The sequence below is a fragment of the Electrophorus electricus genome, chromosome 3, assembly GCF_041902795.1.
Source record: "Electrophorus electricus isolate QZ-2024a chromosome 3, ASM4190279v1, whole genome shotgun sequence".
In the NCBI taxonomy this organism is placed as follows: Eukaryota; Metazoa; Chordata; class Actinopteri; order Gymnotiformes; family Gymnotidae; genus Electrophorus; species Electrophorus electricus.
Window position 1 is genome coordinate 19,523,980 of NC_137499.1, and position 22,514 is coordinate 19,546,493.

The 22,514-nt window shown below is 47.4% G+C and overlaps 3 protein-coding genes across 7 annotated transcripts; 1 reads left to right on the forward strand and 2 right to left on the reverse strand.

Annotated features, from left to right (window-relative positions):
- Positions 1-7,121: 7,121 nt before the first annotated feature.
- Positions 7,122-13,202, reverse strand: eif3d (eukaryotic translation initiation factor 3, subunit D). Its single transcript, XM_027013747.3, has 15 exons — positions 13,134-13,202; positions 12,257-12,382; positions 11,956-12,001; positions 11,671-11,807; positions 11,303-11,461; positions 10,585-10,706; positions 10,305-10,437; positions 9,973-10,120; positions 9,696-9,826; positions 9,506-9,591; positions 9,008-9,137; positions 8,702-8,844; positions 8,032-8,224; positions 7,566-7,659; positions 7,122-7,248 (listed from the first exon to the last, which is right to left on the reverse strand). The coding sequence occupies exons 2-15, from the start codon at positions 12,380-12,382 to the stop codon at positions 7,235-7,237; spliced, it is 1,662 nt and encodes a 553-aa protein (XP_026869548.1). The 5' UTR covers positions 13,134-13,202; the 3' UTR covers positions 7,122-7,234.
- A 39-nt stretch (positions 13,203-13,241) lies between these two features.
- LOC113579664 (protein CutA homolog) lies at positions 13,242-17,224 on the forward strand. 5 transcript variants are annotated; one of them, XM_035526320.2, is made up of 7 exons: positions 13,242-13,451; positions 14,223-14,388; positions 15,292-15,440; positions 15,530-15,589; positions 16,194-16,239; positions 16,380-16,429; positions 16,540-16,807. In XM_035526320.2, the coding sequence occupies exons 2-7, from the start codon at positions 14,308-14,310 to the stop codon at positions 16,580-16,582; spliced, it is 429 nt and encodes a 142-aa protein (XP_035382213.1). In that variant the 5' UTR covers positions 13,242-13,451; positions 14,223-14,307; the 3' UTR covers positions 16,583-16,807. The 5 variants fall into 5 exon arrangements, with proteins under 5 accessions (XP_035382213.1, XP_026869559.2, XP_035382197.1 ...); XM_027013758.3 differs by lacking the exon at positions 16,540-16,807 and adding an exon at positions 16,824-17,224 and having other exon boundaries at positions 13,244-13,451; positions 16,380-16,499; XM_035526304.2 differs by lacking the exon at positions 16,540-16,807 and adding an exon at positions 16,824-17,224 and having other exon boundaries at positions 13,264-13,451.
- Positions 17,225-19,324: 2,100 nt separating this feature from the next.
- On the reverse strand, positions 19,325-22,217 carry sst3b (somatostatin receptor 3b). The gene is made up of 2 exons (XM_027014854.3): positions 20,715-22,217; positions 19,325-20,344 (listed from the first exon to the last, which is right to left on the reverse strand). Exon 1 carries the CDS (start codon positions 22,215-22,217, stop codon positions 20,739-20,741), a length of 1,479 nt encoding a protein of 492 aa, XP_026870655.3. The 3' UTR covers positions 19,325-20,344; positions 20,715-20,738.
- Positions 22,218-22,514: the final 297 nt, after the last annotated feature.

The following is a 22,514-nucleotide window of genomic DNA, read 5'->3' on the forward strand; positions in this document are numbered from 1 at the left end:
ATTCTTTTGGATTTGTTTTTTTTTTTCTTCTTCTAACTTTTAGTTGTTCGGTAACACATTTCTATAACACCTTTGGCCTATTAACAAAGAATAGCGGTGTAAAAACCAATTCAAACCCAGTGTTCACATTTATGTCCAAGAAGGGGGAATAAACTTTATACGGATAATTACATTTTTTTAAAGAGCTACAAAGTTTATTGCCGTAGTCAGCATCAGAAACAGAAGCGGACATTTTCGGCTGAATCCGTGCGTCCGAGTGCCGTGGTGCTGAAATGGACAGCTCCTTCTTTCGGTCTCCGCTCGTAACCACAGTGCCTGCCTCCTGTCTCCCCCTTGCGATGCTCTGAGACATTGAGCCTTTACCACGGTGGAAACCGTTACCGCTACCGTCTACGGGCACCCTAAACGCCTGCTCGCCGCCCGGAGTCTTATGAGTGAAAGGAATTTCTGTGTTCATGCACACAGTTGCAGTGAGGCTTTGTGCTGACGAAAAAAATCCATATGTTTTTTCCCCCAGTTGTATAAAGTGTGAAAAGATGAAGTGGCATAAACCTCCCAGGAGTAATGATAATGACTGCAATCACTGTGATAACCTCGGGTTCTGTGTGTGGTCAAGGTCCCCATAGGGGAGGACTGTGAGATCAGCACATCAGCTCAGAGATCTTCCCAAAGGGCAGCCCCAGATCTTTGAGGAGGCTTGCTGGCTTGGCCCCCCGGGGGACGGAGGCACCGAAGGCACTCTCTGGCCACCGTGGCTTGGAGACGAGACGTGAGGAGGGAGAGACGGCGCAGATGGCGAGCACAGGAAAGATGACGTAGAGAGTAGCAGACAAAGAGAAAGATAATGGGAAGGAGGAGTGAGTGAGCGTGTGTGAGAGGGAGAGAGAGAAAGAGAGAGGGATGGAGAGAGAGAGAGAGAGAGAGAGAGAGAGAGGGAGAGAGAGAAAGAGAGAGGGATGGAGAGAGAGAGAGAGAGAGAGAGAGAGAGAGAGAGAGAGAGAGAGAGTGTGCCTGACATGAAAAAAGCTCAGGTGGTCAGATTAGCTATTCCCGCAGTTAATGCCCTCTGTCTGTGAGTGGAGCAGAGGACACGTTTAGCATTCATGTCCAGAAACTAAACACTCTCAACCAGTCAGTGATAGCCCACACAGTGAGAGAGAGAGAGAGAGAGAGAGAGAGAGAGAGAGAGAAAGAAAGAATGGAAGGGGTGACAGCAGGAGGAAGAGAGGAGGAAAACGACTAGGAGGAGGGGGACAGCAGGAAGCTAAAACAAAAAAGGACGGAAGGAGCGAAAGAATAAGATTAGATAAGAAAAGATTAGATAAAGACTTCTCACGCCTGTCTGCCGTATGCACACACGTGCGTGCTTCTGTTGCCCCGGCCCGAGTGAGGCTGTGCGGAAGAGGAGGAAGAGCTCGTCCAGCCTGACGGGCCACGCTCGGCCCGGTCCTGCCCATTCTACATGCCGGATCCAATAGCACCCAACTTCAAGTGCAACAAAGACATTATGACTTTGGTCGTGCCGTGGCTTCTGAAGCGCATATGGACACGACTCAGTCAAGCAGCTGCAATACGGGACATGGCGCTGCAATGTGGAACACATGGCTTATGTGCGGAGAAATCTGGCAGGGATGGTGTACCTGAGCAGAACGGAAGGACACGTCCCAAATGACACGTTATTCCCTACATAGTGAAGTGCACTGGTTTATTTTTTCGGTCTTTAATTAGATTTTTTTAACCACCACTGGAAAGGTGGAATACCAGCCGGTTTAGTGAGTTCCCCGCCATAACATTTGAGGTAGTATCTCTACTACTAACACTAAACTGAGGTTCACCAGAAGCTGGACTGCATACAGTATTGATTCACCTCGTTTCAGTGCAGAGGACCTCAGGGAACATTTTCCCATTTCTGATGATAACACACAAAGCAAAAGTTCTACAGTACATAAGACGTGCATAAAAAAAACCCCAAAAAAACCCCCAGCCAACTGGCTGTCTCCGTCTACTCTGAGTGAAGATTGCACTGTGTGTGTGTGAGAGTGAGAAAGAGTGTGTATGTGTGTGCCAGTGCAGCAGAGGGTTGGCAGAGGTACAGGGTCACAGCTGACTGGTGTGTTTGTCCATGCTGCTGTCCAACACTGCAATCACACAGATCCCAAACACAATTAGACAGCTTACAGCAGCTCTGGGGCAAAACAGACAAACTACCTGCTGGCAATGCCACTCCTCCACTCTCTGCTCCTAAAGCGTGTCGCCTGGCGGCTGGGATTTTATTGCTGGCTCTACATTACACTCTTGGTGGGCCAAGAACTTTTTATCACATTAAATAGGCTATTTGCAATCATGAGTGTCAGTCACATAGTAGAGGACACGGAAAGACACACATCTCTTATATAAAAATAGGGAAATGCTGGCAAGTTTTCATAGAATTGTGTGTAAGTCCTGTTCAGAGGGCAGGGGGTCTGTACACCTGACGGGTCTTTCAGCTGCAGTTGGGTTTAAAAGCTTAAAGCATATTTCCTGTCCTATTTGGGGCAACACACCTTTAAACTTTTCAGTTAATCGTATTTTTCTTCTTCTTCTTCTTCTTCTTCTTCTGCTGCTGCTGCTGTCTCTCTCTTTCTCTCTCTCTCTATCTCCCATATTCTCTCCATTTCGCTCGCCCCAGGGACGGGTTGGGGCGCCCTAAATCGTTCCATGTAAGTCGGGGCTGCGGAGCATGTGTGTGGCACCTGCCGCTGACTGGCCTACTTCAGGAGATCCTTCTGCACCATAGCCACCAGCAAAGTCAACTAGGAGGAAGGAGCAGAGGAACAGAGAGACGGAGGAGAAGCGCGCACGGGAAGGAGGAAGGAGGCAGTGAGAGAGAGAGAGGGAGAAAGCGAGAGAGAGAAAAGAATAGAAATAAGGATAAAATAATACGTCAAAACGACAAAAAGCCTGTAGTCATCCCCCCCCACGAACGTGCCAACTTATCCAGTCCACTATATTTTGGGTCACATTCTTCATGAAACACTAGCATGAGTCTCATCCACCAGTATGCTCCTTGGCAGCGATAACATTTGATAGCTAATGCTTGGCCTTATTTGTTCTTATTGAACCAACACAGTCTGAAAGGAGCCATGTTACGCAGAGCTGAATATGAGCCAGGCGGACGTGCGTTCAGGACAGGAGATCTATAACTGCTCTTCCCACCTCCACTCCTCCACTTAAAAAAAAAAAAACCTCCCCTGTGGGGCTCTCTTCTCTTTTCTTATGTATCCCTCATTCTTTCACTCTCTGTCTCTTCTCTCTCTCTCTCCTTTCTCTGTCTCTCGCGCTCAGTCACTTCGGTTCCAAGGACGGTTTAAAAATAAAGCATGTCGAGACCTGTTGGGATGGCAGATATTGGATGCATGCGGGAATGACACACTTCCCAGAGGGGGGGGGGGGGGAGTAAGGGATGAGCAGAAAGGGAGAGAAAGGAAGAGAGGGGAGGAGCCTGGCCGGGAGGAGAATAGCGGGAAGTCTGAACGATGCAGGGTAACGCGATGACAGGCAGGACCGGGCGTATCGGAGCCTGCTGGTGGTGGCTGGGAGTGGGGTGGGTGGGGGTAGGGTGGGGTATTCAAAAAAACACCACCGGGGGAATCCCCAATTGTCATAATCTGATGTCATTAATCACGATCAACATTACAAAACAAACAAACAAACACACCTACAAGCAGATGGACAGACCAACGATCAACAAAATCCAGAGTAATCTGCACTGCGCATCATGTGTATGGCTGCTCTCAGTCTAATGAGCCAGCGGTCTCAACAGGCCAGTCACGTGTGTGTGTGTGTGTGTGTGTGTCCTGCCTTCTATCATGTCCTCCTATAGATCACGCACTTGGCTTAAGATGCGCTGGGAACTGACTGCCATGACGCCGGTGTGATAGACGACTTGAAGACAAATGTGGGGTCCTGCTTTACTGCGGTGGCAAAACAAGGGTCAGATGGGTAATTACAGTGGCTACAGTGATTTCAGCAGAAATGTTCCCGTCCTGGTTCTGAAATGTGCCAGTGCTATTTCATAAAGATGGATTTCCAATAAGATGAACCTAAAGGCCCAAAGAAATGACTGTCCAATAGGAACAGCTCTTGCCTCTCTTGCTTTTGGCCAGTCTTGACTTTTAGATTAGGTTATCTGTCTAGGTACAAAATACTGTTTGGGGAAACAGCCCCTTTGACTGCCTTTTAGGTATTTCTGAATAGTTCTAAGGGCCAGTTTCCTAGTCCCAGATTAAACACCAGATTTATAAAAATTTCCAATGAAAATTCTCCACTGACACTGCAATTTATTCTATGACTAGGCTTAATCTATGATCAAGGCTGGGAAACTGGCTCTAAATCATTAAGATTATGGGATTATGGGGGATTACGATTTATGATTCAGGATTGCTTGCTCATTCTTTTCCCCTCTGTCTTTGATAGGTTCACTTTGGAAAGTAACACTCTAACCACAATCTCTTTGCCTTTCTCTGAGTCATTTTACTGGACACCCACCAACATACCTTCAGGGACTGAATTACATTGTCTGTGGGATTTCCCCATAGGACTGGGACTTAATCATCTTCCAAAAACAACCAGCAGACCAGTGGTCGCCAACGTAGTAGTTCTAACCCACAGCCAACACCCCTACCTCCCATATTCAAATGGTCCGAGTTTGTGGGATTGTGGCTGTGTAAGACTTGGTTCGGAATTTTGCAGGAAGGTACATCTCTAGGTGGTGGATCGTTGACCTTTGCACCACGTGGCAATTAATGTCACAGTGAACACCATCTACATCACACCAGCCCCTCCTTTTCGACTGTTTTTTTGTTTATCCAAAAGAACAGAAAGAGAGTGCTGATCTGAGATCTGATCTTTCTGCTCTAACTTCACTTTGACCAGCTGGGGCGTCTGACTCAGGATCAGCACTCCCATTTTGTGAATAAACACACTGGACTCAGATTTACATAAAAGGCTTCGGATGTAGGAGCCAAAGTTGTTCCATGGAGGAGAGGATCTCTTTCCTGGTTGGCTGCAGCTCATTCCCACACCACGCCTCCCGCCTCTCTCCATCTCTCCCTCTGTCAAGCTCTCCATGTATCCCTATCCCTCTCTAGCGCTCCCTTTCCTCATCTCTCCATCCCTGTGTCCCCCTAACTCTTCTCTTCTTTCCTCTGGTGTCCACACTGCCGATGGGAACAGAAGGAGAATCAATATGTTTTCAATTTGCAGCAGCGGCTCACACCCGTGCATTCTAATAAGGGTTGTGTGTGTGTGTGTGTGTGTGTGTGTGTGAGAGAGAGAGAGGCTATGTTTACCTTTAAATTCTGAGCTATTTCCAGCAAACCTTTCGTAGGCTGACACCCCATCAGATCATCTTTAAAAAATAATTGTGTTGGTGTGTAAAATATTTCTGTCATCTCATCTTCTCACATATACCAAAAAAAAAAGAAGAGAAATCACCCCCTATACCTCCCAAAAAGCCCCTTTAAAGGAATTTTTAAACTGTTGACATGGGTTTACATTCAGTATCCAAAAGGTAACATTTTGGCAGAGAGTATACAGAGAGTATCCTGCATCAAATCCAGACTAATTTTCATACCGTGGTTTATTTATGCCTGATAAGTCCTAACACACATTTGTTTGTATAGAGTGGGAGGATGGAGACAGACGTCTGGTGAGTGAGTGTGTGCCGGAGCTTTATTGATCGTGATGTGTGTGTTGAGAGGTGTCAATATTGCTGTGAGTGGCTGGGGGTGGTGTGAGTATCATGTTGTGTGTTTGTGTGCTGGTACGTTCCCAGGGAGGGTTTGTTGGTATCGCAGTGTGTGTGTGTGTGTTAGTGTTGGTGGTGATGCTCTGGGAACCATACAGATGTGCTGACTGCTCAGTTTCCATGGGAACCACCCCTTCCCCCTTCTTGTCCATACTTGCTTCCGCCTCAGCATCAATGAAAGCGTGAGTCGTTCTCTTCACTTGACTCGACTTTCCTCATCGTCTGGAGTGGTAAGCATAAAACGTGCGCGAGTAACCATCGTATCCGCTTTCCCCCACGCAAGCTCTACCACCGCACCCTTGTCTGTTTCATGTGTCAGGCAGCACTATGTTCGCATTCTGCCTCCATGTCCAAAAGTGTCAAGAGTCCGTGCGTTTGCGTCTGGACGCATTATGTACGTAGAACATAAACACGCGCCCGGTGCATGCGTGCCTGTGATGAATCCTGCATCAGGTACGTGGATGAATGGTGGTGGTTGCGTGAGAGTTCCCAAAGACTGGGACATTCATCACGTATTTAATCAAATGCAAAAGCAAGGGGAGTTGGGGGGGGGGGGTTATCAAACTGAGTGGCTCCAACACACACTAAATCAATATTTGCAGAGTTTCACCATGAGAAGTGCAGCATGGGAGTGTGCGCGCGAATGGACGGAAGGTAGCCACCACCGCAAGGAAGCAGAGCGCGCGAGTGCGTGCAGAAAATCAGAGTGCACGTAAAAGCCGAAACGGTCCCTTCTCCCCCGATCAAAGCCAAAGCCCTCGGTCCTGGCCGCGTGTCCGTCTCCCTCCCGCTCTCGAACCGCAGCCTTCGCTCGCGCCCTCCCGGAGCCGACTCCCGGCGTGATCAGCATTCCGCGTGCGCTCCGTCTGCCTCCTTAACCTTGACCGGACGTAACCGAAAGACGGGGGCGGAAGGAGACGCGCGATATAACTCGGGGGAATAAAGGTAGCGCGTGCCTAAACGAACAGGCGTTTTAAGAGCCTTATACCGTAAGGCAACAGACTGCTTACAAAGTGTGCAGTTCTTCTGCGAACTAACACGAATGTTTATGGAGCAAGTAAGAAGTAAACAGTTTGGGAAGCGCAGCTCGATCACTTCACATTGGCAAATGAAATAAAACTTGCAGGTACTGCCGTTCCACCTACTTCGTGTTCAGCTAGTTTCATGTCCAAGTTTGCATTTCAAGCCGAGACACACTGCCGCCTTGTGGACGGCTCGGGTAATGCAGCGCGTTAAGCGATTGGCACGCTCGACTGCCACATGGCTCAGCCAGTGACGTCCAAAAACGCACGCTTTCCCGCCTAAACAACATGAAGACACACAGACGTTACAATATTGCTCAATTTTTTAATAATAAGCCTTGTTTCGTGTGTCGCCCCGTTGTGTGACGAGCAGAGTTGGTGCCGACTCATTTGGTCTCATTTTCCCTCCAGTACATCCAACACTTCAGCTCTCTTCATCTGGGAGGAAAGATACAAAAACATGCACAAATGTCCAAATGTTCTAGTTTTAAATGTTTTCACATGTTAAGAAAGGGCATCTCAGGTGGAGGGGAGTGTCAGAATACTAAAGAAATGAGAATGACTGATTTTGGAAAATTTTGGAAAATGTGACATCACTGTACATTGGTGTCACAGGCTATGCGACGATTTAAGATGAATTTGTTATGGAGCACGTGTGTTGAGAGCCTGGGGAATGGTGCCGTGTGTCGTGGTTTTGTAAAAGCTAACGTAACGGTGCGTGGGACACGAGGTTCAACAGACTTCAGCCATTTTACCTTCGTCATCTTCATCTTCGTCCTCCTCTTCCTCATCTTCGTCTTCGTCGGAGCTGAAGGTTCCATCAGGGAGGCTGTAGATACGGATCACTTGCTGTAGACGCAAATGACACACACACACGGCTCATTTTCCACATCACATGAAGTCACGGGGTGACCTCACAGTTTAAATTCTGTGTCTGGTTAAGGGATGTGTGGTTCCTCTCTTTCCTTTTCCCCTCTAAGGTCATGACCTCTCTCTGTGCTTTCAGCTCTCCACATATTACCCTGCACTAGTTCTCTCATCTTCACAGAGGTCGTCATCATTTAATTAACCGTTAACTTCAGAGATGCTACGGAGACGCGACAATGGACGCGGCTTTACTTCTACTAAGCAACCACCTTTATCTTCAGGGGCACACAGGTCTTGAGTGTCAAGCTTGACGTCGGGGACGGACTCACTGTCTGGACACCCGGTCGTGCTCACCTTGTTGGGGTCTTTGAGGATGAGGTACTTGCCCTCGTCCAGCTTGCGGCAGATGTCGATGGCGCAGCGGAGGATGCCCCAGGCGTTCTCCATGCTCAGGTTGATCTGGCTGGCGAACTCATTGGGCTTGAACTGCTGTGTGCCCAGGATCACGTGGCGCGCAGAGTCCTTCACGTGGTAGCGGGACACGTACCTGTGGCGCAAGCAGGAGAAAAACAGGCACTCAGAAAACACGGCTGCCGCCCCGCTGTGCTCGACACAGCCGCAAGCGATGCGGCCGGCTCTGTCATGCTGGGTTACGCGGCGCTACGGGTACAAGTGCGCCGAGCTCTCACCCAAGACCACCGTTCTCGCCGTTTTAAAAACCAGTAGAAATAATCAAAAACATTTCAACTTCAAATGGGTTTTCAATTGTTTTTCTGCAACATTCCTGTTTTAAGGTAGTGGACATCTGTTCAGCACCGAGTACGTTAACTAGAAGGGTGTGGCTGAGCAGGGATGTTGCAGAGGAAAATCTGTGGTGTGTTTAACAAGATTTTCCAATACAGCCGTGCGAGTGTGTGCAAGCTAATGACTGTGAACAGGTGAACGGGTATGCAAGCGTACAGGGCACAAAAGTGTGTAAAAGCATATGGCTTTACTGTGTGAACGTGTGTGTGTTTATTCTCACCCCAGTTTGAGGTACTCTGAGCCTGCCAGCAGGGCACAGCAGGTCCAGCGGGCCAGTTTGTAGCTGTTATTCTTCAACTCGGTGGCCAGTACAGCTCCCCTCTGAGAGTCCAGCTTCTGCCGCCAGTCCACTCCATTACAGTGCTACACACACACACAAATTCTCATAACACTGAGCACATTGTATAGACTGCACTACACATGATCAGACATTTGACAGAAGAAACCGCATGTGAACCAGAGATCATGAAGCACAATGGCTGTAAAGTGTCCACGTCTATCTGTGTGGGGTCTCTCCCTCTCTCACCCGGGAGTCCCACTCATTGAGCGCTTTGATGTTGATGAAGGACAGTTCTCCGTTCGCCCCAGTCATCACACCGTCGTGCTCGCATCGCACAATTAGATCGATATCCTCTCCCAGCTTCCACCGCCGGTACCTACACGCACGCGCACGCACACGCACACGCACACCCACGCCATTAATACCTTCTCCAAGTTTCTTAAAACAGTACCAACCACTCACAGAACATTTAAAGCATACACAACAGATCTGGGAATAGCCCTCCCGATTCCGAAAACTAACGCACTTCCTACCAAGGTCACTTTTAAGACGACCTTAGAAGAGCCGTTCTGGCACACATGCACCAGTGCGGTAGCACGAAATGCAAAGCAGCCCTCAAACCTGTTGCCGTGGGTAACTCCAAGGCTGGCACTGCGTTACCGGACACAGTCCGTCTCCTTCAGCGCCGTGCCGGTGATGAAGACCCCCCACCCCTCAACCCTCGGCAGGCGGGCTCACACTTACCTGTAGGCCACGGATGCCACCTCACTCTTATCCATGTCCTCCTCCACAAACGGGTTCGGGTTGGGGAACTTGTGCCTCTCTGCTCCCTGACCAAACGCATTTATACGCATAACGTTAGCTTCTTCAGCCGGGCAGCTGTGTGCGTGTGTGTGTGTGTGTGTGTGTGTGTGTGTGAGAGCTGCTCTACTACCATGCGCAGGCACTGCTGGCTGAAGTTGTGGTTGATGTATGTGGCCTCCATGGCGAGGTTGCGTGGTGAGTTCAAGGAGTTCCCCTCGTCCTGGGGCGGCTCGTTGGCCGTCTCGCTGACTGTCAACAGATCTGAGCGCGACACACATGTGGGTTACTTGCGTGGCACGTGAAGACGTGCTAGTTCCGTGCGGCGCATCAAGCTTGAGATGGGCACTCGGCTGCTTTGTATCATGCTAATCTAAGGAGACCCCTGCCTTGCCTCCCAGCACACTCACCAAAGTCAGAGTTGTCACGCTTGTCGAAGAAGAGCTTGTTTCCGACACGCTGCACGATGATGTCCCAGGAGTTCACCGAGCGCGTGCAGCACATGAGCGTGGCCAGGATGGCGTCGGTGGCAAAGACATTGCCCTGAGTCTTAGCCAGCTGCAGAGAGTTGGGAGTTAATGGTTAATGAAACCCCTGCTCCATTTTGCCAGGTGTTACAGTACGGGAAAGTGCGGAGCAGTGGGTCTTTGGGACATAGAATTTTTACATTTTTAAAAGCATACACAGCCAATTAAAAGAGTAACAGCCAGGCTGAGTAGTGTACCTATGTGTAGGGCGTTACCTTGCGAATGACTGGATCGTCGGTAGTGGTGACAGTGTGAAAAATCCTCTTGATGCTCTTCAGTGGTTTCTCATTACGGGTGGTGATGCGATCAAACACTTTATCGTAATGCTCCAGAGCACCACAGCACTCACTGAGCCACGAAGAGAAAGCACGCATGAGAGAGAGAGAGGGAGAGAGAGAGATCACACCACACAGCTACAACTACCAGTAAGGTGACGACAGTTTTACACCAGCGGCTGCCATTTGTCGGCTGTACCCGCGGGCGTGGCTTGCTCACATGTCTACAGGATCAGCCACGTCCATGTATCTCATCTTCATGAGGCGTGGGAAGTCCATCTCCTCCTTCACCTCCCAGTCGCTGCGCACCTCCACGGACGAGTCTCTGGGCTTTAGCTGGGCCTGTGGAACAGTACGGACAAACAGCGCTCATCACCTACCGAGACGCTTTGCTGTCGGCTGTGTCCCAGCCCAACAGCTGCCAACACCCCGGACAGGGCAAACAACAAGGAAGCGCAGCCTAGTAGTTGATGAGTACTAATAAGGTCCATTAAGATCACTGACCATCCATCAAAGTGCAGGATTGGGTTTATATCAGAGCAGTAATCTGGGACCACTTATTAAACCTTATTGATTTCCACTGATCGATCAACAGCTGCACATTGCGCTTAGCAATTAGAAAACTCATCAATTACTTTTCCATGAAACCACTTCGCATATAATTGTTTCATTAAAAAAAACAAAAAAACAAAAACCCTTTCAATATGTACAAATGTGACCTTTTCAGTCTGAATTGTAAAATACTCCAATTCATTACTTGGCATCATATATGAATACGTGATTTGACTTAACAGACAAAAGAAAGGGGATTCAAAACACGATTCACCCGTCCGAATACAAGTACCGCTCTGTACGTCAGCGTGCAGGACTCGATTCGTCCAGTTAATTGTGCTCCCGCCCGGTGGGAGGCGCCTGGAGCAGCCGGTGGGGGGACGCACCTGTGACTTCTGGTCCCACTTCTGGCGCACGCCAAACTGCTTCTGGAACTTCTTCTGTAGGCGCATGCGGTCGCGCTCCTTCTGCTTGGCGCTTTTGGGCAGGGTCTGCATGTTGAACTGCGTCAGGTTCCGCCGGTCCTTGTCCCGCCGCAGGTTCCTCTGCGAACACGCCACAGCAGGGAGAGCGTTTATATGCTTTTACATACGCAGCTTAAACACTGCCGTTTTAATGCGTACGCTGGTTTCGAAAGCGACCGGGAAACCTTCGCAGCAAGTTTGTTCTCCAAGTCTAAACAGACGGCTTAGTTCCGTCGCTGGCCGCCTGGATGTCGGACTCTTTTCCAGGGCCGTCCTGTTCCGGGGTGTACCTGGGCAAAGCGCATGCGGTTCCTCTGGTAGGCGGTTTTCTGCGTCTTGGCCGTGTCCACCAGCTGGAAGCTTGCCTCATCCTCCTCGTGGAAATAAGCGTATTGGCTCCCCCCTCCAAACTGGGACGAGTACTTATCTAACAGGGACAGAAAGAGATACACTGACTTCTCTGAACCTGCATTATGACAACATCCAAAAAGGTACACAAGCAAAGTTGGTGTGGAATAACAAATACAAGAAATACAAAAACATGAGTGCCCCCTGTGGCCTGGTCACAGGCTTACTTGTGTATCTTTTGTCTTGATAGGTTGCTCCAGTCCAGTCTGCCACCTACAAATGCACACAAAAACGAGAGGAACTGCTCTGAAAATCTGTTCTCCTGCAAGCTTTAGTACAGGTGCATCTGTTCTCCTGCAAGCTTTAGTACAGGTGTTTGACAGCGCACGGAGTACTGGAGCTGCCTGCTTGATAGACGTGACACAAAAGAGGGAAACACACTAAACTGATTATCACCACGGACTGGAGGTCAATTTGCGTGCTGTAGAATGCACATCATTCACAGGGCAAGAGAGAGAGAGTCTTCACCTTGCCAAGACGGTCCCCTTTGCTGAAGGGCTGGTATGGCATGTCCTTAAACTTCTCAGGAACAGCACAGGGGCCCCATCCTGACGGGTTGTCCTGGATCACTGGGGCTAGGAACTTTGCCATCATCTTCACACGCAAAACGGAAGGAGGGGTACGTACACACACACGCCATCAGGCCACAAGAAGGTTGCATTCATTTACAAATGAAATTTTGTATGAAAATCCCCCCTCCCCACACCTCCATGTGAAGTATTCCCAAATTTCGGTAGGACCTAATAGCACAGGCCACCTGACACATTTATATTTACATCATTTAGCATTTCAGCATACAGTGAGGCTCAGAGCCAGCTCAGCACTGCTTTCTTCAAGCGCGCGCATGCATCTGTGCGGCGCGCGTCGGCTTGCGCAGTGGACTAGTCATCACGGACCACCGTTAGCTTACACGTCGCGAGCTGTGCAGAGCCTTCGTAAAGAACGAGCGCGCACGACACGACTATAAAACCCTTAACGCGTGCAGCTTAGTTAGCTAAACTACTAAACCAGACCACAGCTTAGAGCTATAACTATGTTCTAGCTGAGTAACGTTATCTTACATTATTTCGCAAGGGTTGTATCAACAGCACGTAAAGAACTTAAATAGAAAAATAGAACTTAAATAGAAACAAGTTTCAGACACTATTCAACGTTATTTTTTTTGCCATTTTAGCTAGTTAGCCATCTAGCTAACCAAGGCCATTTGCGGAGAAAATATTTTTAAAATTCAAAACCTGTTTAATAACCACACGCAACAATACTTTAGCACACAAATTCGTTGAAATTGTTACTTTCTTTAATAAGCAATTGCACAAAACGCCGATGTTAAAGGATTTAACGATACCTGTCCCCGAAAAAGATGTCAGTTTTTTTTTCCGCTCTCGCGCCGGCGGAAGTGGAACACAAGACCCGTAACGTAAAGCGTATTGAACTTCCTGTAATGAACTTAGCGATAGTATTTCGTTAACGCAAACAATTACCTTAAAAAAGTTGCATAATTTGTAATTTAGAAATAAGTTTGATTTACCTCTTGATTAAGCAGATTCTATATTGAAAATTAAAAAAAGAAAGAAAGACCGATCTAGTTCTTGACGACAGTTCTTGGCTATTTTACGGCATCCGCTATCGGCTGTATCCGTGCGGGCGTCACACCCCTTCAGAGGTAAGGGCAGCCGCGATAATCCAGAAATAACAATATACACCAAATATAATACCATTCACCAATATATAGCTAACTAGGTGCAAATAGGAAAGTGTAGATGTACGTGACAATGCGTGCACAATAGTTATGGACTGGAGGTTCTCATTCACCACTTTGTAACTGGTTGGCGAGCAAGGCCGAGTCTTAAGTCACCAACGTACTCGACGAAAAAAAAAAAAAAAAAGCCTGTGTTGTGTGCTACTGCCTGGTTACTTCGCTACATGCACTTACAGAAACGAGCAAAGACGCCATAAAGTGGTTCATGTAGCATAGCGAGACTTGCAGTGGACAATCGCTGCTGACTGCAGAAATATTGCAGATAGCTACTTATATCATTTCCTTTCATTGTGCTTTTTTTTTTTTTTTTTTTAATTAACTTAATAAATCGAAGGCATAAGGGCTCTTTATTCCAGTTGTCACACTGTATATAATTTACTGCGCCCATATTCTACATTTGCTAGAATTGGTCTTCTGCCCTCGCAGGATTCATATTCTTTTCACTTAATCGCTTAAGCCAGCTCACAGCACACGTGAATCGCCCCAAAATAGCCGATTAAGCGCCACCTTGCAGCACACGTGCCAAAAAGTCGCAACATTTGGGCACGCGCTTAGTATGCGAGGGCAGCAAGGCCCGTAGTACAGCATCGACTGACCAAGTCTTGATGTGCTGCGTAAGACATTCCCTTGCATACCCCAAAGGAGCAGCAAACGATAAAATGTCTGACACTGCAGGTGCACGACACGCCAGAGCTCGAGTTCTTTCTGGTCGCTGGAAGAGTGTGTAGGGCAGCGGTGGTGTCGTTTGGCTCATGGCTGCATGTCGCTTGTGCAGGCAATGCAGTTGGGGTTGCCACCTGCAGACAACGTGAAAGGGACACTCTTAAAAGCCTTCTTTGTGGTGAGTGTTACAATGGGAGAAATCATCATGGCATTTATTTTGGTACTATTGCAATGCTGTCACGTGTGGGCAATGGTCGGAAACTGCTAAATACATTTCCCCTTTGAACATGACATTGGCAGAATCTTAGCGCACACTGAAGTGTAGAAATTTATTATACAAAATTCTGAGGTGAAAAAACTGCTAAATTGCTTTTTCAAAATTCAAATGCAGCTATTATGCATTTATTTCAGTTTATGACAAAAGGCTTTCCATGGTCTGCACAGAATTAGTAAAACTATCCCCCAAAATCAAAGCATGCAACCCTGCCCCCCAACTTCCTGCATACACCAAGGTCTGGTTAAACTGCACTGATGGAGGGCAACAGCAGTACAGTTTAGTGTCCATCTTGCCATAACACAACAACATGAAAACTATCAAGTGCATGGCAATTCTAATGGGCCAACAAAAGGTGAACTGTGTGTGTCAAGTGATGTTGCCCTGCCACCGTGGGGCAGCGGTACATGCTGTGTGGCAAGCACCTTTATTGACTTTACTCTCTCTGCTTATATTCTTCCATTATTAAACCTAACCCTCTTCAGTTATGTTCAGAATCTATTGTAGAGTAAAGAAGAGCACATGTATAGTTTTATATTAGCAGAACATTTGTGGTGTACTTGTATGGTACTGTCCATATACAGCTACATAACATTGATTTAGATTTCTCATACACTGCAAAATATGCACTTCTGTCCTCACTACCTGTCATGGTGTTCCTGGATTTCCTTATGATGCAGTACTGTGAAAAGCACTGGGAATTTGTACCTTTGAAATCCTCGCGATAATCCTCACTGACCACATGCAAGCGATGTCTGTTATGAGCCTGTGACGCACTGAATGGTTTTTGTTTGTTTGTTTCCTCAGACAGTTTTTCTGAGTGTGTTGATGCTCCCGCTGCTGAGGACTGTGGGATTGCGAGCGTTCTCCATGGCGACCGAGGCTTATTCCTCCGGCACTCATTCGGCAGCATTCGTCACCTGCCCCAATGACACAGTGGCCAAAGAGCTGGCCAGGTATAAGCTCCCTTGTTCATACAATAGCCTACACAGCCTTGTGATTGAATAGAACATCATTAGTTCCTGATTTCATTCTGTTTATCTAGAGGTATAGTGGAGAAGAAACTGGCAGCCTGTGTCAACATCGTACCCAAAATCACATCAGTGTGAGTAACTGAATAAGTAATCAGGTCTGCACCATATGGACAAAATATTGTGATTATGTTGCTGTATATGGCCATTGCAAATCTTTTTTGGCATATAATAAAAATGTATTGGAGATCCATTGATGTGACATGGCTGTAGATTGGCCTGTTATTTTGACCAAAATGATTTATCATGCCGTCATTGTTCAAACTCCCACTGATCAATCTGCTGGGACAAATGAGGCTGGTCAGGATGCTTACAACACACACACACACACACACACACACACACACACACAAATAAAGTGAGTAGATAGATGGCTAGGTTGCCTCTCATTATAGCAAAGACCACCCTTTGCCTGACTACCAACAACCAAAATTTAAAGGCCTGTGTAAATAAGCCAGTGCCGGTCATTAAATACTGGCCTTGCTGCTTTTCGTGTGTGTGTGTGTGTGAGAGATCGTGATCAAGAGAGTCTTATTGGATACACACAGAGTGAGTGGACATGGCGTGAGTGGTTCGAGGTCCCAGCAGATCGGTGCCGGCACGCGTCCGCTGGGACTTTGCTGTGTTTTAGTGTCTCTGCCTGGGCTTCTCACAGCCCTGTGCTCTGTGTCCCCGCAGATATGAATGGCAGGGCAAGATCGAGGAAGGCAGTGAAGTGCTACTGGTGAGTAATGGTGTGTCTGGATCTCTTGCACGGTGAAAGGAAACACTACCTAAAACATCACCTGAAACCAGTCCACTGAAATGCCTCTAAAGGATTTTAATGAATGAATTGAGAAGAAAATGTTTTTCCCCCCTTTTCAGATGATTAAGACGAGGACTACAAAGATCTCTGCGCTGGCTGAGTTTGTTAGGTATGCTCCAGTCCCGACAGCTCTCTTCTCTTACCCACAGAAAGATCTCTGCGCTGGCTGAGTTTGTTAGGTATGCTCCAGTCCCGACAGCTCTCTTCTCTTACCCACAGAAAGATGGCTCCACTGTTGCCTTCGTATGCCACCGTCCCTTAGGGACATTCACAGCAAAGGGTCACTGAACTGCCAGTGCATGTGGCATGCGATTTTGTGTGGGCTTTGACGAAAAGAAAACGAAGCCCTAATTCACTTTTGTTATTGTTTTTTGCCTTGCGTGTCCTATCTAACCCGTTCGCTCGAGCAAAAGTCATCATTAACCACGGTGGTAAGTCCTTTACACCCGATTGAAAAGCTGGCACCCAGTGGCACAGATGATGACACTCGGCTCCCCGTGCAGGTCCAATCATCCGTACGAAGTCGCCGAGGTCATCAGCGTGCCCATTGACCAGGGCAATCCACCGTACCTGAAGTGGATTGGGGACGTTGTGCCGGAATGAGCGAGCCGCTCCCCTGTCAGCCTTCTAGATGTCTCTCCCGCCGGAAACCCACGATGACCACGGCTGCCTTTCATCTCCGTTGCTTAGACGTGGTCGCCAAAATCCCCCGGATCCATGTGTGCGCTCAGAATGGTTTGGAGAAACCCGTACGGGTGGCGAAATGTTCAAAGCACGGGGCTCGTTGGTACTTTTTGTTTGACAAACGAATCCAGCAGGTGTTTGTATTCACTTCTCTGCAGTTAATGTCCAGTTGTTTTGGAAAAAGAAAATAAAGATAAAGCAGCACACTCTTAATTCCAAACCGACTGCAGTCAGTTTACTTTTTACACTTTCTCAGTACTGCATTTGTTCGAGCCGTGAAGAAACCGGACTAAATGTACAGTGAAGACCTCACCACCCTTGAGCGAGAAACATGCACCAAAGCATTTGTAATCGAAGTTGCAGAATTGCAGGGTAAATTGCACATTTTCACACAGGTGTTGTGTTTTACGTGCATTTTTTGTTTAGATTGGTTCATGGAACATGCAGCCAGAGCCTTTATTTGGGCGAAGCATTTATTTCCTCCACATTTGTCTGAGAGAACCTTTACTAAATTATTTGCCGCAATGAATCACTGAGTCGTGGATCACAGTGAAGCAGTTTCAACTGCAGACTGAGATGCACATACACTGAAGCTGAGCAGGTCTACAGTCATCCACTGGGTCTCTGAATCGCATATTTTCAGTCCTAGTCCTGGGAATGCCTTGCTTTGCACACTTCCTGTGTGGTTTTCTTACTCAAATAGGTCGGATTTGTTTAATCAAGCCCTTCCCTAGCCTGGTCCAGTGTCTTGGGTAAGGGGATACAGTACACACAGAGTCCCCAGGCAATGGCAGGGAATTACTCCCTTACTGTGCAGTTTTGGACATCGTCTTAATGGTTCCTGCACTGCTTTGTAGAAACGATAATTTTTGGGTCTTCTGAATATGCAGGCACTCTTGGGAGTTGTGTGTTTTAAAACTCTGTGTAAATGGCTTTTGCATTGTTTTGCAACAATCCTTTAGAGTTTGTGGCTTTTTAGAATGTAAGTAATTGAGAAAAAACTAATAGCTTGAGCTAAAAGTCAGGTTGTGTAAATGCTAGAGATTCATTTCTCCTCTTGATATGGCTGCACTTTGAATAAAACTGCCTCCCTCTTCTGAATACAGTGACATTTAACAGAAGAATGCTTCAGAGACCCTAGTCTATTCAGTACTCGCACAATTTAAAAAACGCATCAATTCAAAACGAGCATTCCATTTCTGTAAATGTAAATACATTTCTGCACCCTGCTGGTGTGTTGACGATGAAGACCTTACGATTGGACGCACGGCCACTAGAGAGAGGCATTTCTCAGGCTTTTTGTCAGTGTCTATTTCTTGTTGCGAAACCCACAACAAACAATCCACATAAAAGGAAGTGCTTTTCACTTCCAGAATGCACCATTAGTACAAACATGCCACTTAGCAAACGTGTGGCAATACAGCAATACAGTTCATTTTTTTGTTGTTCTTTTAAAAGAAATCAGTAAGGTGTGATGTTTATTTATTGACAGATGCCATTTTCATTGTAGCTTTTTAAAAATGTAAATTAAATTTCGTGTCGTGTAAAAACAGCGATAAACGCACAAAGGCCCTGGGGCTTGCAGTCCCTCCCGTCTGCCACGTGGTCCGTCCGTGGCCCCACGAATGCACCTTGGCTGCAGGAGACTCGCACGCTTCAGGCAAGATCTGGTTCGAAAACAAACACTCAGTCTTTATGCAGCCTGCAGCATGCACGCCGTCATCTTGTTACATTACTCGGTGATAAATCAGCTGCCTTTTGTGCACAGAATTAAACAAAAGATTAAAAAAAAATGCATCAACACTCTCACACTAGACATCTGTTAATATCTCACCTCTCATTCACACATTACCTAATATTAGCAGTACTTCAAGAAGAATGCTGTTTCGTTATTCATGACCGAGCATCAATTTCCATGCAACACAGCTATGTAGACACCTTAAACAAAAGTTACATTTGCCCTGCTGTTTTGTAGACGACTGTTTTGTAAATGCAGAAGTCAGATGTCATTTCCTATAGTGGAACTTGCTGGCACGACCAATATCATTGCACGAGAAGGGCACTTCCTGTTTTTGCTCTTTTTCGTTTGTGCTACATAGCATGTAAGCGCCAATGGGTTTCACCAAGCGTTTTGCAATGTAAAGCCTGGATCCCTCTTCTAATCCCCCAAATCCGTATGAACCGCCAGAACTACCCTGAACTAATTACACTATCATACACACACACAAATAAACAAAATTGCTACCCACAGTAAATGTGTTTATTAACAATCACTATGTTTTGTAACAGTGAGTAGACAATCATAACTTATTGATGCCACAATTCAATTTACAGTCATTCTTTTAAATCATAAAATACATAATGACTTCTTTTTTTTAAAGTTGTCCAACAGCTTTTAGAATTCGGACAGAAGGCACTGCTGAGTAAAAGAAGGGGTCGCAAAATTCTGCATTGCTGGTACAGTGAGTGCAGGGTGTTCACTTCAGTACCTTGGATTAACAAAACAACCAACATCAACAACAAAAAACATTGAAAACACAGAATCACTTTAAAAGCCAAAGCACACAGTGTGAGATTGAATGGAATTGTATATTCCCTACAAAACAACCATTTACGAATGTCTTTGGTAGTACATTAGAAGTGTATTTTATAAGTATTTTAATTCAGAGCAGTGTATTTGGATATGAGCTTGTGTGTTCTTTTTTTCTTTATATGAGCTTGTGTGTTCTTTTTTTGTGTGTTCTGATGTGTTCATTTTGCAGTACAATGTTAATTATGGGCTTAAAATCAGATCTGACAATGAACTGACAAGCAAACACTAATAACTAAGAAAAGGTTGTAAAACAAGCAGATGGATGAAGAAATGCCTGTATACTTAATCACTTTTGAAGTGTGAAGGTGTGTACCCGCATGCGCAATAGCATCGCTGTGACAGACTGCTGTTCCACATTCTGCAATCAGATGCTCTTGTTAGATTAGGTTCAACTCATGGATCCGGTTTGTGATATTCACTCACTCACTCGTGTTTAATATAATTCACTACTGGGTGGTGCTGTTGGCACTGAAATAGCTTTGGCGCTTCAAATTAGTGACGTTGTATGTGCTTGTTAGATGTGAAGCACCTCGTGGGAGTGGACTGACTCACATACCCGATCACTCACTCACTCACTCACAGTTAGCAGGCAGTGAATCCTCCACAAGGTGGCAATTCTGAAAACCAAAAACACAACTGGGGTACTACAGGACGGGGTGCCGCACCTCAACGATGCTGTGTCCTTGTTCATGAGCGCTGCCTGAAAGTCACTGGTGTCCCCAGCTGGAGAAAAGCTCTGTTGGGGAGCTTTAACGTTTAAAGATCAAAATACAATATGGGCAATGTCTAACGCAATATGCTCCTCACACACTAAGATGAACAATAGGACAATGCAATGTGAAAAAATTGAACGTTATTTAAGCTTTGCCAAAAAAAAAAAATCAATTTGAATTATTACATCTGATTAAGTCACAAAAACTTAGAAAAGTCATTATCACCACTCCTTAATATGAATCCTTTAAGCACTAAACTTTAAGTCTGCTGTAATTGTTGCACTGAATTTTAATCCAGAAATATATATGGTATTCTATTTGTAAAGCCCAATTAACAATACTCCAAGGAACATTAAAAGCACAAGACCACTACTGATGACTTATTTTCTGAAAAGAATATTTACATTTGGGGGGAGGTGGGGGGCAGCTCACAGGTAACTGATTTCCAGGACGGTTTCTGTTGCATTCTCCGACAGCGGTTGCACGTTCTCCTTCCAAGCGCGAGAGAGAGCAGGAGCAGTGGTCGGACTAATATAACCCCTGCTCGCCCGAATCCTGGTTCCGCTACTGGGTTCTGCACCCTGGCTGTCAGACCTGTGTGAGAACACGGTCCTAGTGCCCTCCAGCTGCCCATTCCTGCAGCCGTTCTGTACAGACCTGTAGAGTTCGGTCGTCTGGGTGGCGTTCTCCATATAGCTTATTTCTACTCCCTCCTCTTCTTCCTCTTCCTCTTTATCCCTCTCACACTGTGTCTGTGGACAGGATTCTCTCAAACACTCTCTGGGCTCCAGATCTCTTTTCACTTCCTCCAGTGGCAGAGTATGGTTTCCCATGGTGCCCTGCTGTAATTCCTCATTGTCCACCCGCCTGGTTGAGCGGCACAGTGCTTTCCGGAAACCTCGCTTGAAGTTGTCCGAGAGGAATCCGTACAGAATGGGATTGGCACAGCTGTTGGCGTACGACAGAACCACCACAAAGTAGTACAGGCCACGGAGCTCCCCAGGGAGCAGCACCAACAGGTTGACGATATTCAGTATGTAGAATGGCAGCCAGCAGAGCACGAACACAGCCACCACGATCACCACCATCCGCGTGATCTTGCGTTCCGACTTACGGCGCCGCACGGATGTGGCTCGCACGCGGCGCCCGGAGCTGCGTACCTTGACAACGATGAGCAGGTAGCACAGGCAGATGACCAGCAGGGGGGCGAAGAAGCCCACCGTAGCCGTGTAGACGATGAACGCTGCCTTCCACACCTCTGCCGGCTCCGGCCACACGATGCTGCAGTTGCCGTCATCCTGCAGCACGTCGGCGAACACCACCACGGGCAGGACGACAACGAAGGAGACGGCCCACACCGTCACGTTCACGGCTTTGGCTACCTGAGGCCGCCGCCACTTGGAGGAGCGGAGGGGGTGCACTACGGCCAGATAGCGATCGATGCTCATCACCGTCAGGCAGAAGATGCTGGTGAACTGGTTGATGGCGTCCACGGTCATGACCAGCCGGCACATCAGCGAGCCGAATGGCCAGGAGAGCAGCGCGTTCTGCACTGCCAGGAAGGGAAGGCCGAGCATGAACAGCTCGTCGGCTATGGCGAGGTTCAGGATGTAGATGTTGGTAACGGACTGCGTGTAGGAGTAGCGCAGCACGATGTGGATCACCAGCGTGTTGCCGCCTAAACCCACGGCGCAGACGGCGACGTAGATGAGGGGAATGAGGACCCCAGCGGCACTCGGCGCAAAGTCCCCGCCGCCCTCCGTCCAGTTCTGCAGCGATCCATTGGGGAGGGGGGCATGGCCTGGGGGGAAGGGCGAGGCCGAGTCAGCGGGGAGCGCAGAAATGTTGGGGACCCAGGACTGCAGGTCCACGCGTCCAAGTGCCACAGCAGTAACGGGCGCTTGCATCGTGCCGGAGAGCAACCGATCAGCAACTGCCCATTCTGCCTGGGAAAAACGCAGTGAGAAACTGTTACAGCATGTGTTGCACTCTTAGAATTAGACTTGAAATATTGAAATATTCTTTGAAACATAAACATAAACACTTGGTGGGGGGGGTGGGGTGGTTGTGGGAGATATTTTCTGACCGACAGTTAGCCCACATCCGTCAGTGGTTAAGTCAAATGGAAAAAGCACGTGTGCCTGCAACATCGGCAGCGGCTGGATGCTGCATCGCGTCGGAGAGAACAACACGAGGTTAGCGAG

Coding starts and splice junctions, on each gene's coding strand:
- eif3d (XM_027013747.3), bottom strand. CDS start 12,382: ATGATGGCAAAGTTCCTAGCCCCAGTGATCCAGGACAACCCGTCAGGA. Junction 11,808..11,955: donor TCAAGACAAAAGATACACAA/GTAAGCCTGTGA, acceptor TGTCCCTGTTAG/ATAAGTACTCGTCCCAGTTT. Junction 11,462..11,670: donor ACCGCATGCGCTTTGCCCAG/GTACACCCCGGA, acceptor GCGTGTTCGCAG/AGGAACCTGCGGCGGGACAA.
- LOC113579664 (XM_035526304.2), top strand. CDS start 14,308: ATGTCGCTTGTGCAGGCAATGCAGTTGGGGTTGCCACCTGCAGACAAC. Junction 15,441..15,529: donor GTGGCCAAAGAGCTGGCCAG/GTATAAGCTCCC, acceptor CTGTTTATCTAG/AGGTATAGTGGAGAAGAAAC. Junction 16,240..16,379: donor AAGGCAGTGAAGTGCTACTG/GTGAGTAATGGT, acceptor CCCCCTTTTCAG/ATGATTAAGACGAGGACTAC.
- sst3b (XM_027014854.3), bottom strand. CDS start 22,217: ATGCAAGCGCCCGTTACTGCTGTGGCACTTGGACGCGTGGACCTGCAG.